General features: G+C 37.0%; 1 protein-coding gene across 4 annotated transcripts in view; it reads left to right on the forward strand.

The window, feature by feature from the left end:
- The first annotated feature begins 934 nt into the window (after positions 1-934).
- The window catches only part of EPB41L5 (erythrocyte membrane protein band 4.1 like 5), a 235550-nt gene continuing 218789 nt past the window's right edge, over positions 935-17695 (forward strand). For 2 of the 4 annotated variants that reach the window (XM_077153576.1, XM_077153577.1), the window contains exons 1-2: positions 936-1088; positions 10228-10415. In XM_077153576.1, coding sequence (XP_077009691.1) covers positions 10236-10415 — 180 coding nt within the window. In that variant the 5' untranslated portion in view covers positions 936-1088; positions 10228-10235. Of the gene's footprint in view, positions 1089-10227; positions 10416-17695 lie in introns of all 4 variants that reach the window. The other 2 variants (XM_077153578.1, XM_077153579.1) reach the window with 2 other exon arrangements.

The raw sequence follows: 17695 nt of genomic DNA on the forward strand, positions 1-17695 counted from the left end.
CTCCCAAAGACCAGCCACTAGCAATCCATTTTCTTCTGCCACAAGGTAAGGTACATGGTAGAGTCTGCGGGTCTCTCCCCGCTCTTCCAGGCTTTGTGGACTTCAGCTTCTTTTTTCTAGGGCTTTATATTTTTTAAAGGACTCCAGTAAGATGATTAAGACCCATCCCGATGAGGTGGGTCATGCCTTAATTTAAGTAGCTTCATCAAAAGTTCTTGCTTACAATGGGCTCACACCCACAGGAATGGATCAACTTTAAGAACGTGTTTTTCTGGGGTACATACAACTCCAAACCATCACACTCCCCTGGACCCCCAAAAGACATGTTTTTTTTGTTCATGAAAAATACATTAATTCCATCACAATATCACAAAAGCTTTAAATCAGTTCAGTAACAACACTAAGTACAAAGTCTCATCCCACTTTGAGCCAGAGAGCCTCTCTGACCACTCTATATTAAATAACAATCTCCTAATTTCCTTTTCTTAGTTTTCTTTTTCTTCATGATTTGTATCACTATTTGACATACATTTATTTCTGGTTTGTCTCTCCACTAGAATGGAAGTTCCTTTAACATTAGGTATTTATGTCTCTTTTAATCCCTAAGATTGGGGGTACCAGGCACATAATAGGCTTTCAGTAAATATTTGGTGAATGAGTTAATTTCTTGAACAAAGAATGAAAGTTTCTGGGCACTACATTCCGAGCACCTGCGGATCTAACAGCTGTACTACTTGCGGCTGGCGCTGTGGCTGCGCACCCACCCCGAAGGCGGAGATCTGGAAGGCTGGATGGCTAGTGCTCTTTCAGGAGTGCGAAGTTCAGCATCGCCGATTTAACTCAGGCCCGCCCAGCGCGGCGATTTCCGGGGCGGTGCCATTGCCATTTTAAGAGCCCCGCCCGCCCCCTGAGGGTGGGGTTTGAAGGGGGCTTTTAGGGGCGGGCCGGCCGGTAGCCGGGTTTTCCGAGGGGATTAGTGCGGGGTGGGCGCGCTACTCCTGTCCGCCATTTCTTGGCGTCTCCCGAGGGTCTGCACCCTCCTCAGCTTCGCTCCGGAACCCTCTCTGGAGTCGCCGACGCCAGCCCAGGTAGGCGCGAGGCCCGGCGGGGCACCGGCTGCGCCGCCTGCTCGCCTCACGACCCCCGGGGGCTCCCTGTGCTGGCGGCTCGAGCTGCTGCTGCTCTGCGGCCTCGGCCCTGGGGAGGCGGGCGGGGCCGGCGCCGGGACCCTCTGTAGTCCGGGCGGGCGCGCCTGACTTGCCGGCTCAAATATTAAACCAGCCGCGAGAGGAGGGGCGGCGGCGGCCAATGGGGCAGCGCCGCGGAGTTTCGGGTGATACTGCGCGTGGAGCCGGAGCCAGGAGCCCGGGGGCGGGCATGGGGCCCCATCCCGCGTCTGTGGGCGGGGGCCCCCCTTCCCTGAGAGTCAGCGTCCGGCAAATGGGACCTGAAGTTTATGTCACGTTCTTAGAACAAACCCCCCCAGTGAGTTTTTCGGACCGGTTTGCGTTTGAGTAAAATTTCAACCACTTTGAAGCTGGGAGCGGCAGATGCGTGCGCAGGAATGACCCTCTAGCTCGCCCTCCCCCCCGTGTCATTTGTGTTAGTGATCGATCCTTTGGTGTGTCAACATTAATTATATGTCGCTATCTTTATCGTTCCTTAGTCTCAGGAATTTTTCTCAAGAGGGCATAAGCAAGAATCATCAACTCTTTTAAACCGTTTGACCGTATATATGTATATGTAGCTTTAAAAAAATTCAATTTATCAACCCCTCTAACTTTGTGTGTATGTAAGTGTGCAAAACTGTTCCGAAGGTGCAATATTTGTGCACAGATCTGCAAAGAGTGCACGTTTAGGGTATGTTAAATGATAAATCAGGCGAAAACAAGTAGTTTTCAAAGGACTGTCTGACATCGCGTTGCCTTTAAAATCCTTCCTCCCTTTTAATCAAAATATTTTGATGCCAGCCTACCTTCCACTGCCCTGAACACTAATTAATTGAAATTAAGAAAGAGTTACTCCTACTGGAAAACAAGAGAACCTTCTATTAGTTTGAGACTTCATTGTCCTCCAAGATCAGACACGGTAACTTGGGAAGGGTTTATCTGGAACCCCAGACAGAGTGTGTGGCTGTGCAGTGTCCTCCCTGGGGTTCCAGGGCTTGCAGGAACGAGAGTGCCCCAGCTGCCCACCTCCCAACTTTCTTGCCAGTTTCTACTCTGGCTTGACTGGGCCTAATTCAAAAAAGGATATGCTCATTATTCCAATCCTCTGGGGCTCTTGTTATTCCACATGTTGCATTATGGTACTTTTTTCCAGCGATTGATTGGCAACATTTTAAAATATCAAGTATTTTCTTAAGAATTAGAGAAAAATTGCCCGTATACACATTTCTCACAACATATCACTGAACCCTACCTAACATAGTGGACTATTTGTACAGACAAGGTAGCTTGCAGGCTTTTAAAAACGGTCGTAAAATTTATAAAAAAATAGTGTGTATGACTTCTGACTTCTGTTGAATTGCTGTCATACAAACATTTTCTGTATTGGAGTTACTGGGATAAAGGATATTAAAATCTTTGTGGTATATTACTTTATCAAAAAGCAATTCAGGGCCGGCCAAGGTGGCTCAGCAGGCAGAGTTCTGGCCTGTCAGGCCCGAGACCCTGGTTCGATTCCCGGTGCCTGCTTATGCAAAAAAAAGCGCAATTCATTGCCTTACCTGAAAGATTGTGGCCATCGGTCATGTGAGAGTATACACCTTTCATGAGAAATTTTTGATTTTGGATATTTATGTTAAAAAAGAAACAAACTCCAGTTAGTAATATAGGTAGTAAGATCAATTACTTCAATAATTCATTTCTAAGATTGTGGAGAAAAACTTTGTTCATTGTTGAAAAATTAGGAAATGTAGATTAAAAACTAGTTTTATTTTGTTTTTAAAACACATAATCCTACCATCCCCAAATTCTACTGTATTGTTTTAGTGTAACTGGAGAGTTCTTCACCGATCACCTAATATGTAGGTTGCTGTGCTAGCTATTGGGTCATAGGGAACAACTAGGTCTTGTCCTTGTGTCTTAGTGAGAGAAGTGCCCAATACAATAATTAAACACTTAAGTTTTAAATTACAGTTTTATTAAATATGCTCAAGAAAAGGCTAAGGGGTACTCAAAGGGACATGGGGCACCTAATTTAAACTCAGGAAAGCTTTTCTGAGAAGACGTTTCAAGTATAAATCTGAAGTTAGCTGTGTGAAGTGGGAGTCGGTGGGGGATGGTGAAGTGTAAAGAAGAGCTTTCCAGAAAACTGGAATAGCTAATGCAAGCCCCCCCACGTTAAAAAGGCACAGGGCTTTAGCAGAAAGAGGGCTGGAGCTGAGAAAGCAGCTGAGAGAAGGCTGCCGGAAGGGTCAGATATATAGAAGGAACCATGCGGAAAGTAGGTTCTGGGGTTTTAAAAGCCAGTGAAGATTGTAAAGCAGGGATTAGATTTATGCTTGCTAAGAATCCACCAGAAGTAGCATGAGGGATTCATGGGCATTCGTTGGGGGAGCAGTGGATATGGGAAGGTTCTTATAGAATATTTAAGTACTTCCCCTATGATCCTCTCCAGAGATTACCTCAATTAACAGTTTGTGTGTCCTTCTGGTCCTTTTTCTTTGTGTGTGTGTGGATATATGTAAGTATGTTTATGTATGTATGAGCTATATCTCCTCTCCACCCCAGTTGGAATAATACTGTTTTCATTTTTCTTTAATTTTTCACTTTTCATTTATAAATTTTGTCAGTATCTGAATCAACTATATTTTCAAAACAGTTGTATTGGATCGGTAGTGTATGCCATAGTCTGTTTCAGCTCTCTCATGTGATGGTCATTTTAAAGCATTTAAATCAATTATGCCCTGAAAATCCTTGTTCCTACAACTTGGAGCCATTGTATGATTATTTCTGGAAGATGTTCTTCCAGAAATAGAATTGCTGAGTGGAAGGATACATACATTTAAACTTGTGATGGTGTAGTCAGATCTTCCTCCAAAGAGGATAGTATGTGAGGGTGATTGTTTTTCCTACATTCTTTTCAAGACTGGCTATCTTAAATCTTATATGTGATGAGTGAAATTGTTTAATTCGGATTTCCTTGGTTGCTTTTAAGGACTTGCATCTTTTTATGAATATAATGGCATATCATCTTTTGAGACTTGTTTATATCTTGCCCATTTTTTTTCTGTTTCATTATCTTAGTGATTTGTAATAGTTCTTTACTAAACTGAATATTAATCCCTCAGACTATTTTTTTGGTAGGAAATAGAAGCCTTTCACCCTAATATGTGATTTAAGTATTTTTCCTTCTAGTACTCCCCTGCCCCACTTTAAGTCTTTAGTCCCATCTGAAATTTATTTTCATATGAAGTGTTTTCATATTTCTGTAAAAAGAACGTGTTATTCTTTATGGCACTGGGTTTTATGATTCAAAATCTATAGTTATTAAAGTTCTAAAACTGAAAGAAAGTGATTTTCCTTAGCAACCTAACTGCTTGTGCATGAGCTTATTTTCAAAGTGCTACCATAAGGTAAAAGTCAGAAAATTTGCTTTATAATTAATCTACTTCCTAGGAGCCACAAAACATCACCACACTTTAAATATGTTTTCCCTTTACTTTAAAAACAAAAGTTTCTATTATGGAATAATTAACATATTCAAAAGTAGTAAGAAGAGTGTAGTGAATCCCTGCAACCCCATCCCCCAGCTTCAACAGTTACTGGCCAGTCATCTGGTCCATATTGTTTAATCTCTGTCCACTTAGTTCTCTCCTCTACCTTATATAATTTTGGTGTAATCACATCATTTCCTCTACAAATATTTCAATATGTGTTATTGATAAGTACTGTTTTTAAAAAATATATAATTTCTGTTCTACTGTTACGTCTAAAGGAAAAAAGGCAGTAATTCCTTGGTTATCATAAAAGGTCCAGTCAGTGTTCAGATATGTGCAAATAAAATTTGTTTCCTTGGGGAATTCAAATGGCAAGTGTCATGGTTTTGCAAATTTACCTAATAATATAGGACTATGCATACTTGCAAGATGAAAATCATAATCTCCAATTTATAGCCATTGAGTTTTTTTCATTAAAACATTTGTTTTTTTAAGTTGAGGAAGTGTTATTATTCATTCATTATTGAGTACAACTGCCCTAAGAATATATGTAACCACTAAGTTGAAGAGGAGCTGACATGTTTATAGAATCTATCTTTTTTGGGCAAAAAATAATAAAAATTCAAAAGGAATTTGGACTTTCAGTAAGTTTTAGAAACCTACATCTGACTCTAGAGAATACTCCTAACTGAGCTCTACAAACATTTATTGCACATTACTGTGTACAGCAGTATGCGCGTATTGATGGTGCAAAAATGGAAAACAAGTCCTCCCTCTTTTTAATTACTTTAGGACCTTCTAAGGGAGGTTAGTGTATAATTTCACTATTAGTATTTTCATTCCTACAACTACCTCCAAGTCCAATCCACCATCATCTCTTGCCTAAAACAGCAAAAAAAAATTTTTTTTAATCCTGAAGAGCTCCCCTTGTTTTACTCAGATCTTTTTTTAATCCTGTCTTCTCCACATGGTCCCTTCCGTTGCTCTCAGAATAAATTATGAACTCCTTAAGCTTGGTCTATCTGGTCCTGTGTTTTCTACCTTTACTTCCTTACCAGGTTCATCTCCTTTCACTTTTCCAGCTGGCTCAGTATGTTCAATCACATTGGCCTTCCTTCTCTTCTGTGAACACAATTTGTTCTTATCACTGACCTTTGGACTCACTATTTCTTTTGTTTGAAATACTCTTGACTGGCTTTTCAAATAGTTCACTTAATCTTTGAGATTTCAAACGTCACTTCCTTCCAGATGCTTTTCCTGACTGTACTGTCTTAAGAAGGACCCCAGTTCCCCCTTTGTTACCTTCTAAAGATGACATCATTTATATCCTTCATAGCTCTAGTCATGGTCTGAAATCATCTTATATTTCTACTTATATAATGTCTACCATGGTATCTAAAACCTAGTAGACACACCTTACAAATATTAAAATTAATAAAACTCCTTCCCTAAGAATTTTAAGCTGTCATTACTTACATGAACTTCACATTGTAAAACTATGCACAGAAAGGCCATTGATTAAAAATATCAGTGTTGTGAAAAGAAATGGAATATATGGTATAGAAAAAAGTGCTATTTTTCAAATGTAATGCTGTTTAATGTTTTAGTTTTTATTTTATCAAGTTTACAAATGCATCTAGTTTGAAGAGATATTTATTAGAGAATGTGTGTTTTACAGAAAAAAATCATACATAAAATAGAGAGTTCTTTATACCCACCCTAATATTAAAACCTTATATTACTGTGGAACTTTCGTTAAAATTCATGAATGAACTTCTTTTTTTTATGCTGTTTGACAGGGTCACATTTCATTATTCTTCCGTGTGAGTATCCCGTTTTTGCAGCATCATTTGTTGAATTTTTTGTTTGTTTGTTTTGCCTGTTTGTTTTTTTTGGGGGGGATAGTGCACGGACCGGGAATTGAACCCGGGTCTCCTGCATAGCAGGTGAGAATTCTACCACTGAATTACCCTCGTTTCCCACACTTTTATAATTGTACTGTTAGCTATAGTCCATCATTTACAATAGAGTTCACTGTGTTGTATAGTGCTATATATTTTTTTAACTTTTATTCTAATAACATTCACACAACTTGAAATTTCTCCTTTTAGCCATATTTACATATATAATTTAGTGCTGTTAGTTACATTCGCAGTGTTGTGCACCATCACTACCAAACATTTCCAAAACTTTTCAGTCACTCCAAATATAAATAGTAGTTTAAGCATTGACACCCCATTCCCTACCCTTCCAGTCTCTTGTAACCTGTATTCTAGATTCTGACTCTTTGCGTTTGCTTGTTCTAATTATTTCTTATCAGCCAAATAATACAATATTTGTTCTTTTGTGTCTGTCTGTTTCACTTAACATGATGTCCTCAAGGTTCATTCATGTATTCACATGTATCAGAATTTCTTCATTCCTTTTAATAGCTGAATAATTTTCTATTGTATGTGTATACCACATTTTATTTATCCATTCACCAGCTGATGGACAATTGGGTTGCTTTCATCTTTGGCAATTATGAATAATGCTGCTATGAATATCAGGGTGCTAATTAGTATCTGTTCAAGTCTCTGCTTTCACTTCTTATATGTGTATATCTAGAAATGGGATTGCTGCGTTATATGGTGATTCCATACCTAACTTTCTGAGGATCTGCCAGTCTTCCACAGTAGCTGCACCGTTTTACATTTCCACTAACAATGAATGAGTGTTCCTATTTCTCTACTTCTTCACCGCTTGTAATTTTCTGTTTTTTCTTGATAGAAGCCATTCTTGTGGGTGTGAAATGGTATATCTTCGTTTTGATTTGCATTTTCCTAATAGCTAATGTTGTTGAATGTCTTTTCATGTGCTTTTTGTATGTCCTTAAAAGAGTTATTTTTTAACAGATTATTTTAACTCCACAACATTGTGATTGGTTGATATGCTTTAAATCTCTTTAATCTGTACTTTCCCTCTCCATCTCCTCCCCCGCCCTGCAATTTGCAACTTATTTGTTGATTAAGCTGAATTAAGTTTTTAAAGACAAGAATTCAGCATGTATGTTTTTGTGTTTGTATTTTCATTTAGCTTTTTTTTTTTTGAAGCTATGACCTTTTATAATTCTTTCTCAACTCTAAAGTATGAGGTTTAAATGAATGGTTCTGTGATGTAGTGAAATGAGGCCAAGATTTGGAGTCAGAAAATCAGAGTTTGAGCTTCAGTCTTCACTGTTTACTAAAATGGACTTGGCCAATGACTTAATTTCTCTGACTCTTAGGTAACTCATTAAAATAAAACAATACTTTGGAGAGTTTTCCTGAAGATCAAATAAGACTATTTAATGAATATTTGTTGTATTTGATTATAAAATATACTAGGTGGCTGATTATTCTCAGTAGGGAATGAACCCTCAATGGGCTTAAAATAAAGGAGATAGACATATAAATGAATAATTTGAATCGATCTGATTAATGAAGCAATAAAATATTTCCAAGGTTCAGTGGAGGTATGATGATGGGAGTGATTGACTCTTTGGACATCAGTGAAGTTTTCTCAGGAGAGATATCGGTGGTGTTGTATTAGAAAGAATGAATAGGAATTTTACGTAAGGACCTTAGAAGTATGGATAGCAAGTGTGCTCTTACATAGGCAGTTGAAGAGACTACATGGTATAAGGTTCAAAAAGTAATGGCTGAAAATGAACTGGAGAGAAAGAAATGGGCCAGATATTGTTTATAAGTGCTTTGTAAACTAAGAAGCTATCTACAATTTTAGTTCTTTCCTTGAAATTTTAGCAGATGAACACACAAATGACAAGAATTATGACTCTGCCAGTTTACCTAATTATGGGGGATCATCTATACTTGTAAAATGTGTATGATAATCCTCAATTTATAACCACTAATTTATTTTATTTTTTAAATGCAATTTTATTGAGATATAGTCATATACCATACAGTCCATCCAAAGTCACAGTATCACATAGTTGTGCATTCATCACCACAATCAATTTGATAACGTTTTCATTATGCCAAAAGAGAAAGAAAACCCAAAACATCCCACATCCCTTATCTTCTCCCCCTATTATTATTTTTTAAAACAGTTTTATTTGCACACCATGCAGTACATCCTAAGTGTACAATAAATGGCTCTTGGTGTATTCATATAGTTATGCACTCAGCACTACAGTTAATATGAGAACATTCTTATTTCTTCCGAAGAAAAAATCCTGTACCTCTTTATTTCCCCATATTATTAACGTTTAGCTTTGGTATACTGCTGTAGCCACTAATTTTTAAATATGATGGTATTTATTTTTAAATTAACTTTTATTTTTATCAAGCTTAGAAGTTTATCTTGTTGAGAAAGTCATATAATCTGGAGGTTTTTTTCTTTTGAAAACACAGAACAACCACTTTCAGCTGTAAGTAGCATGCTGTTAATGCACTAGGGATTATTGGATTCCTACTAGGGAAGATGAGGAATTAGCTCTTTTTCATACTCCCATTCCTTGTCCCTATTTTCTAGTTATGGTTAGATCAGTATTCAGTGTTTATGTTACGACTATGTAAACTGTGTACTTTTCCTTTTCTGTACAACCTTTTGTTTTCTCTGGAGTTGATAATTGTCTTTTCTGTTTGTTTACTTAGTAGTTATATGTACTTATTAAACGTTCCTAGTTGTGTAAATTAAACCTGCCAGGTTACAGGGTAGCTCTACTTTTATGGTGTTTCCATTTTAGTGTGCTTAACTTTACTCTTATAACGCCCATTTTGATTAACCTTAATGCTCTTAATAGAAATAAGAAGCAAATAGCATTGAAGTAATTTGATATTATAAAGAATTGCTTATGTTAAGTAGGCATATAAATCTGTGAATACTAGTATATTTGATAAAATTTTTAATATTTGAATTGTATTTATGTTTTAGCTGAAGTAGATGATTTTTTTCCTTTTTTTTTTTTTTATGACTCTTTGAAAAAGAAATGACACTTCTGAGGCTTGTGATCATCAAAGTATATACCTTAGGGTTTGGCATTGTCTCCTAATGTTTGTGGGGCTATACAAGCATTGTGCATATAATTTATTGACCTAAAAGACTTGATGAACTTACATAAACATTTGCCCTCTTGTCATATCAACTCCATGCAAAGATAGTTCAGTACATTTGGAAATTCTGCAGGTCATAGCTCTTCCTTATATATGTGTCTCTAAGAAGCCCTGAATTAAAGTAGCCAATTTTAATTTATATTTGCCAAATTTTCTTGATCAGGAACCCTTATTAATAGTAAACCTACCCAAAATCTACCCTACTTCTATACCCTGATGGCCTCTGTTCTTAACGGAAATTCTCCAAGTTCATTCATTAATGTTAATTGGGTAATTGGAGCTGAAGGAATACAGATTGTGCAACGAGACTGTAAAAATTCAGAAATGAATAGCACAATACTACCTAATTGTAGCACAATAAAAAAAATATAGTAAACCTACTAATATCCACTGGACATTTGTCTGACTGCAAGTTGTGGGGAATCTTTTTTTCCCTGATGTCATCTTTTTTTCTCTCTGGTCTTGTAGTGACAAGAATGCTGAGCTTCTTCCGTAGAACTCTTGGCCGTCGGTCAATGCGTAAGCAGGCTGAGAAGGAACGACTCCGAGAAGCACAACGAGCTGCCACCCACATTCCTGCAGCTGGAGATTCCAAGTCTGTCATCACATGCCGGGTGTCCCTTCTAGATGGTACTGATGTTAGTGTGGACTTGCCGGTATGTAGGTCTTGGTGAGCTCCGTGAGCGTGCCAATTCTGTACAAGATGCCTGTTTTTCTTTATATGCGCTTTCTACTGATAATTTCCTGGAGGGAATTGGGTAATAGGGTTAGCGTGGATCGGGCACTGTGAACCACAAGTTTGTGGATCAGTTAACTTAGATCAAAAGTACTTGGAATGATTGTATTCCTCTCTGAAATTAGTGGCAGTCACCTGTAACATTAAATGACAGGACAGTTATTGGCATGAATCATTTTTGTGTATGTGTGATTATGTGTGTTCTTTATGATGGCAGGGCATAGTGTCTTCTAGAGGACTTCTTATATTCCTTGTTGAGCAATGCTTAAAGCACATGAGAATCTCTGGGAATAATAACATATAGTAAGCAATTTAGTTCTTTATACTTTCTGTATTTTTCAAAACTCTCCTTTTTTAAAAACAAAACAAATACTTCCTCCACAGTTTGGTGGGCTTGCAGAAGTTTTAATGAAATCAAGTAAGAAAAAGCACTTTCTTCATATTTCTCAGATCTGGCTGCTATTTCTTTGCTTCCAAAGTAGTTTGCATTGTTCAAGGCAGGGTGTTGCAATTATATTTAGATTTTGGTACTATTTTTTTGCAGTTACAAATGCATAATTAATTCTTAGGGTGAAACATTCCAGTATGCTTGAAAGGAGTTAGTTTGTGCCTCTAGGCATTTTTCCTCCCTTCTTTTAATGGTAGCTATCTGGTTTGGGAGAAGGTGAGTTCTTTCTGAGTTATTTACTAATACCTAATCTCTTTCTCGTGTCTTTGTTCTGCATTCAAAGTCTTAAATAACTATGCTGTAAGCTATGTGTGATTTGATATGAATATCACTGGATGTTTTATAATGTCTTCCCTCCATGCAAACTCTAATACATACTCATTTACCCAAAATTCAATAAAAAATGTCTTTTTGTACAAGAGCCTAGATACTGCTGCAGTGTGTAGTTTAACCCTAGTAGGCCTTCAGCTCACAAAAGATTAAGGAATTGGATACTTTATTTAAATGAATATTCTGATTAATTTAGTAATTGGAATATAGTAGGTGGTATGTACCTGGTACATTTTTAAAATATTGGAATATCATAAAATTAATCAGACTTAAGATTCCTTGAAGTACTTCGAAGTCGTTGTTGTGAGTATTTTTCATTTCTGTACATTAGAATGGAAATCTTTAGGGTTTTTGGTTCTGGAAACTTTAAGGCATCTGAATTTTCCCCCTTCACTGAAGTTGTGTCATACATTCCAACATGTGACACTTCATGAGCATAGTTTTCATATTCATTTTGTTTTTGATAATTGACTTAAAAGTTTTGTGTACTTTTTCTTAAAAATACCTTTAGAAATTGTGGTGAAGAGCCTAAGATTGCTGTGAAAAGAGATTGGGAAGAAGTTTCTTATTACCTAATGTTTGAAGTATGAAGTCTCAGGATTGTTGATGGGAGAGGCTGATAGGAAAGTAGAATTTGTAAAGAAGCCTTTTAAAAAGGCAGTGTAGCGAGGAGGATAAGCAACACTGGGTTCTGAAGTAGGGAACAGATGACTAATGACTGCTCTAGAATGGTTTCCTATGCTTGGTTAGTTCGGTAGGATGTATGTGATGCTTGATCAATTCCAGAAATACTAGCTGGCCTCGCATAGGAATAAATGCAGTGGAACAGTCAGTTTTAGATTGGACTCTTTGTGGAACTACATCTGTTCCACAAAGCTCTGCAGGTGAAACCCTTTACTTAATAAGCTAACTCTAGATGCCTAGAGGGTTAAACTACCTTTGCCCCCCCCCCCCAAAAAAAAGGAGGCAAGAGAAATGCTAATATCTGAAAATAAAAGCTTTTCCCTTTTTCTCATTTAGCTTTTCAGTTACTCCATGTGCTGGTTTAAAACTGTTGTGTACCCCAGAAAAGCCATGTTCTTTAATCCTAATCCAGAATTGTTGAGTGGGATCTTTTTTTATTATTTCCATGAAGATAGGACCCACCCACCTATGGCTGGTACCTTTTGATCATTGGTTTCCAGGGAGATGTATCTCTGTCCATTCAAGGTAAGTTTTAATCTGCCTACTGGAGTCCTTTAAGAGGGAACCATTTTAGAAAAAGCCACAGAGCCCACACAGCCAAAAACCTTTGGAGATGAAGAACGAAAACACCTCTTGGTAAAGCCTTTTGAAACGAAAGGCCTGGAGAGGAAACTAACAGACGTCTCCTACCTGACAGAGGTGTTTTGGACCCATCAGCCTTTCTTTCTTTCTTTCCTTTTTTTTTAATTGATAAAACAACATATAAACATACAAACATTTTTAACATACAGACTTTCCATACATGGTGTACGATCAGTGACTCACAATATCATCACATGGTTGTGTACTCATCACCATGATAATTTTTTTGAATATTTGCATTATTCCAGAAAAATAAAAAAAAAAGAAAAAACTCGTGCATACCATACCCCTTGCCCTTCCCTCTCGTTGACTACTAGTATTTCCATCTACCCAATTTATTTTAACCTTTGTTCCCCTATTATTTGTTTATTTTTAATCTATATTTTAAACTCCTCTGTCTATACCCTAGCTAAAAGAAACATCAGACACAAGGTTTTCATAATCACACAGTCACATTGTAAAAGCTCTATCATTATACAGTCATCTTCGAAACAAGGCTGCTGGAGCACAGCTTTACAGTTTCAGGTACTTCCCTCCAGCCACTCCAATATACCATAAACTAAAAAGGGGATATCTATATAATGTTTAAGAATAATCTCCAGGATAACCTCTCGACTCTGTTTGAAATCTCTCGGCCACTGACATTTCGTTTTGTCTCATTTCTTTCTTACCCCTTTTGCCCAAGAAGGTTTTCTCAGTCCATTGATGCCATTGGCCTTTCTTGAGCCAAGGTATCTCTCTCTGGATGCCTTAGTTTGATACTTTTGTAGCCTTAGGATTATAAACTTGCAATTTAATAAATTTCCTTTTTAAAAGCTGTTCCATTTCTGGTATGTTGCATTCTGACAGCTTTAGGAAAGAAAACAGTCCAGTGTAATTCTGGAGGATGATTTAGAATTGATTTTGAAATTTGAATGAAGCGAATACTCATTTCCCATTAGAATGGGGGTCACTAGTGAACATAATTGTCTAGCCAACAGTAACTAAGTTGATTGCCTGGGCAATATGTAAGGAGTGATTTGAATCTGTGGATTTCATTAGATAATATTATATTCCAGTAGTAATGGTTGTTTTCTTACTCCTGTTCTCCTTTTCTCTCAAAATTAGGGAAGGTATTTAAAAATCTACTATTTCCTTCCTTTTTTTCAGAACTATATACAATGAGGATGCCTTTCACTGAACGAAAAAGACCTCAAGAGAAATTTTTAGGAATCTGATTTTTATTTTATTTTTGGGAATGCCACAATAATCTCTTTTGATTGGTTTAAAACTATTATTTATTAAATAGTCTGTACTGTAAAATTCTGCATCACCTAAGTTTTAAATTAGTGAGGAAGTACTTTAATTAACCAAGAGACATAAATTTTGGGTACCTACTTGATTCTTATAGATACTAAAGGCCTTGATTTATATAACCCATGTGTAGCTATACCTTTAAATATTTGTAAATTATTTATTCACATACTTTTCTGTAATTTGCACTCTGTGTTAGGATTATTCATATATTCTTGAAACCTTTTTAATACTTCTTATTTAATAATCAGTTTTGAATGTATCTGAATCTTGTATTTAGGTCCTGTGTTTAGATTTCTACACTTAAATTTCTTGGTTTTATGTGCAAATTTCAATCATTTAATCTTTGGGTGAACAGAAACTGCTTAATTCCCTTTATGGTAGACTGTTTTAATGTACCTTTCCTATATAATTTTATCTTTTTTCCATTTGCTTTTCATTCTCTTGATTGGCTCGTACCGTCAGGACTTGATTCCTTTTTTCGGCTGAATAATATTCCGTTGTGTGCATGTATCACATTTTATTTATTCATTCATTGGTTGATAGATGCTTGGGTTGCTTCCATCTTCTGGCAAATGTGAATAATGTCGCTATGAACATTGATACGCAAATATCTGTCTGAATTCCTTCTCTAAAGTCTCTCTTAACCTATTTAACTCCCTTCTTTTTGTCCCCTGTCATTTCTTTTAGTTGAAGAAATTGGGTCCAATGTAGCATATCTTACATTCTGTGTTTGGCTGACTGTGTCCTCATGGTGTCTTTTATTATTTTTCTTTTTGCATGGGCAGGCATTGGGAATCGAACTCAGGTCTCCTGCTCGGCAGGAAATAACTCTGCCTGCTGAGCCACTGTGGCCCTCCCCTTACCGGGTCTTTTAACATGTGTGTGTTAGTTTCCTCACTGCTAAAATGTATACCGCACAATATGTAAACTTAAACAAATATTTATTGGCTCACTGTTTCAGCTACTAAAAAGCTTCTTTCCTCCTGGGGTTGGTATCTTCTCACTGGCAGCAATTTTGGGGGTTCCTTGCCTTTTCTGTTACGTGACAGTGTCTTGTCCTTTTGCCCTCAGGTTCCATTGACTTCAGGCTTTTGGGTGTTCTCTGTGGCTTCTCTTTTTCTGCTTTCACTCTGCTTATAAAGGATGCCAGTGATCTGGATTAAAGCTCAACGTGATTCCGTTGGGCCATACACTTTTTAATTGAAGTAATATTTTAAAGAGATCTTATTTCTAATGGATCTGGAAGCCAGATTGTAGAAGGCTAAAGGGTAGTCTTAAATTTTTCTGGACTTCTTATAGTCCTTTGCAAATAGTAGGTACCTAATAATTACTGAGTAGTTGTTTGAGGAAGTGCATGAATGGAAAATAGGGGGTTGCCATGAAATTTGGCAGCAAAGTGAAGGGAGGAGATAATACCAGCAGCTAGAGAATGACTGTATAGAAATCTGCATTTGTTTAAAAGAGTAGAAAAAAGGTTCCTTAGCAATTGGTTTTATAGTCACAAGTAGAGGTGGGAGAAGAAATTTTGTAGGCAAAATATTTTCTTTTGCTGAGACTAAAAAGAAGGCTGATGAAAAGATATCTATCTGATAGGCCAGAGCTTTGTCAGTCTCTGTTATCATTTTTTCTTTTCTTCTTGGGTTGCTTCCAGTAGCTACAAGGCAAACGAGTATACACAAATAAATAAGACATTGACCCTGCAATTGAGGATCCTACATCCATACTCCATTTACTCTGGCCACTCTAAACCTTGCTAGTATTACCCAAACATGATGGACCATTTTACAAATTATGCCTTTGTGTAGGCTTTATGCTAACTAGGAATAGGTACAAGGTAGCATAGCAGAAGAAGGATTCTTTCTTTCTGGGATGATTAGAAGGCAACTCAGATATAAGGATTCTTCAGAATTTAGAGTCCAAGGAGTTCATTGGAGACATAAGGATATTCTGAGCAGAAAGAACTGCATTTTGCCAAGTCTTAGATCAAAGGTACGGCTTATAGGGGAAATGCTAAGAAGGTAAAAATACTGGAGTGATAGGAAATAAGGCTACAGTAGTAAGCCAGGGACCAGTTTGTAATGACTGCTTTATACCCTGGAATTTGCACTTTTCTCTGTAGATGGTGAGGAATAATTAAAGGATTTTAAAGATCAGAGTGACATTCTGTTTTCCATTTTTAGGAAGATCATGGTGGTAGCTTCTTCTGCCCCTTAGTATTCTGACTCCTACCTGTTCAATAAGATTTGAATTGACTTAAATGATATATTATGTCAAAAATACATTTTCACTGTAAGCTAAGTGTATTAGCTAGGATTCTCTAGAGAAAAAGAATCAGCAGGAAATGTCTGTAGATATAAAATGTATAAAAGTGTCTCACGTAACCGTGGGAACATAGAATCCAAAATCTGTACAGCAGGCTGTGAAGCTGATGACTCAGATGGAGGGTCTGGATGAACTCCACAGGAGAGGCTTGCCAGCTCAAGCAGGAAGAGAGACTATCTCTTCTGAATCCTCCTTAAAAGACTTCCAGTGATTAGATTAAACGTCACTCATTGCAGAAGACACTCCCCTTGGCTGCTTACAAATGCAATCAGAAGTGGATGCAGCCGATGTGATCATGATTTAATTCTATGAAATGTCCTCACAACAACAGACAGGCCAACACTTGCCCAACCAGACAAACAGGTACCACTGCCTGGCCAAGTTGACACATGAACCTGACTGTGACACTAAGTACATAATGAAATTAACCCATAAGAGTAAATTATATGCAACAGAGCCCAGTTGATTTGGGACACCATTCCCATGGTTGATAGTAACAGATTGATCATTATTTTTTTAGAGTTATGAATGTCTAGTATTCACTCATGTAGAATGTTATTGTTAAGACCATGCTTTACACTTTGTCACTGATTATGCATTTTATTTCTGGTTCAGAATCAGAAATCTTTCTGAAATCTAGATACTGCCATTAACACATTTTCTTCTTGTCTTCAACTTATCTTTATGAAAGGCATGTCTTTCTCTTGCTTACTAGACTGCAGATGAAGTTTTAAAATATTCTTGCTAAGCTGTTTCGAGAGGTTTTCCTTTGGGATGTCAGATTTTTGTTAGATTGACCATTGTTAACCTCATGAGCCTGCAAATAAATACCTTGTTATCACTGTTGATTGGTCTGGAATTGGCCTCTAGTAAAGGGTCAGTAAATAACCTTGAAAAGCTTTTTGTTCCAAGTAGGCACTTGTCCAGCTGGCAGAAACCCATTCTTTCTTTCCTTGGAACACAGCTGTCATGTTTCAAGAGGCTAGCAAATGATGCTTTGGCAGAAAAAGGGTGAAAAATAATTTTTTAGTCATGTTTTCCTTTGGTCTTTGAAACAAATATGAAGTGCTGATGGAATATGAAATTGATTCCAGAAATGTACCAAGAAATAGCTTAAAACTAAGGTAAAGGAAACATGTAAGCTTGGTATTAGATAAGTCAGTGTAGCAGTAGACTTCCTGCTATGGTTTGGAAATCTTTTTTCTTACTTTGAGAGTGATTGCCATTTGTAAATTTCAGCATAATTACTATTTTCTATTTAAGTTTGTTGGCAGCGTTTTAGAATTTAATTAGTTAAGATAAGTATGATTTAAAATCAAAAGGTTTCCTTCTCGTTTCCATAAATACTTGTCTCTCTTTTCTTGTCCACATTTCTCCTTTCATGCAAATTGATGGAATAAGTATGCTCCAGTATTCTGTTTGTTTCATTTTTTGCCTAGGTGGGTTTAAGTTTTCATGGCTTTTGTAAATGTTATTAC

This window comes from Tamandua tetradactyla, chromosome 3, assembly GCF_023851605.1.
Source record: "Tamandua tetradactyla isolate mTamTet1 chromosome 3, mTamTet1.pri, whole genome shotgun sequence".
Classification (NCBI taxonomy): Eukaryota; Metazoa; Chordata; class Mammalia; order Pilosa; family Myrmecophagidae; genus Tamandua; species Tamandua tetradactyla.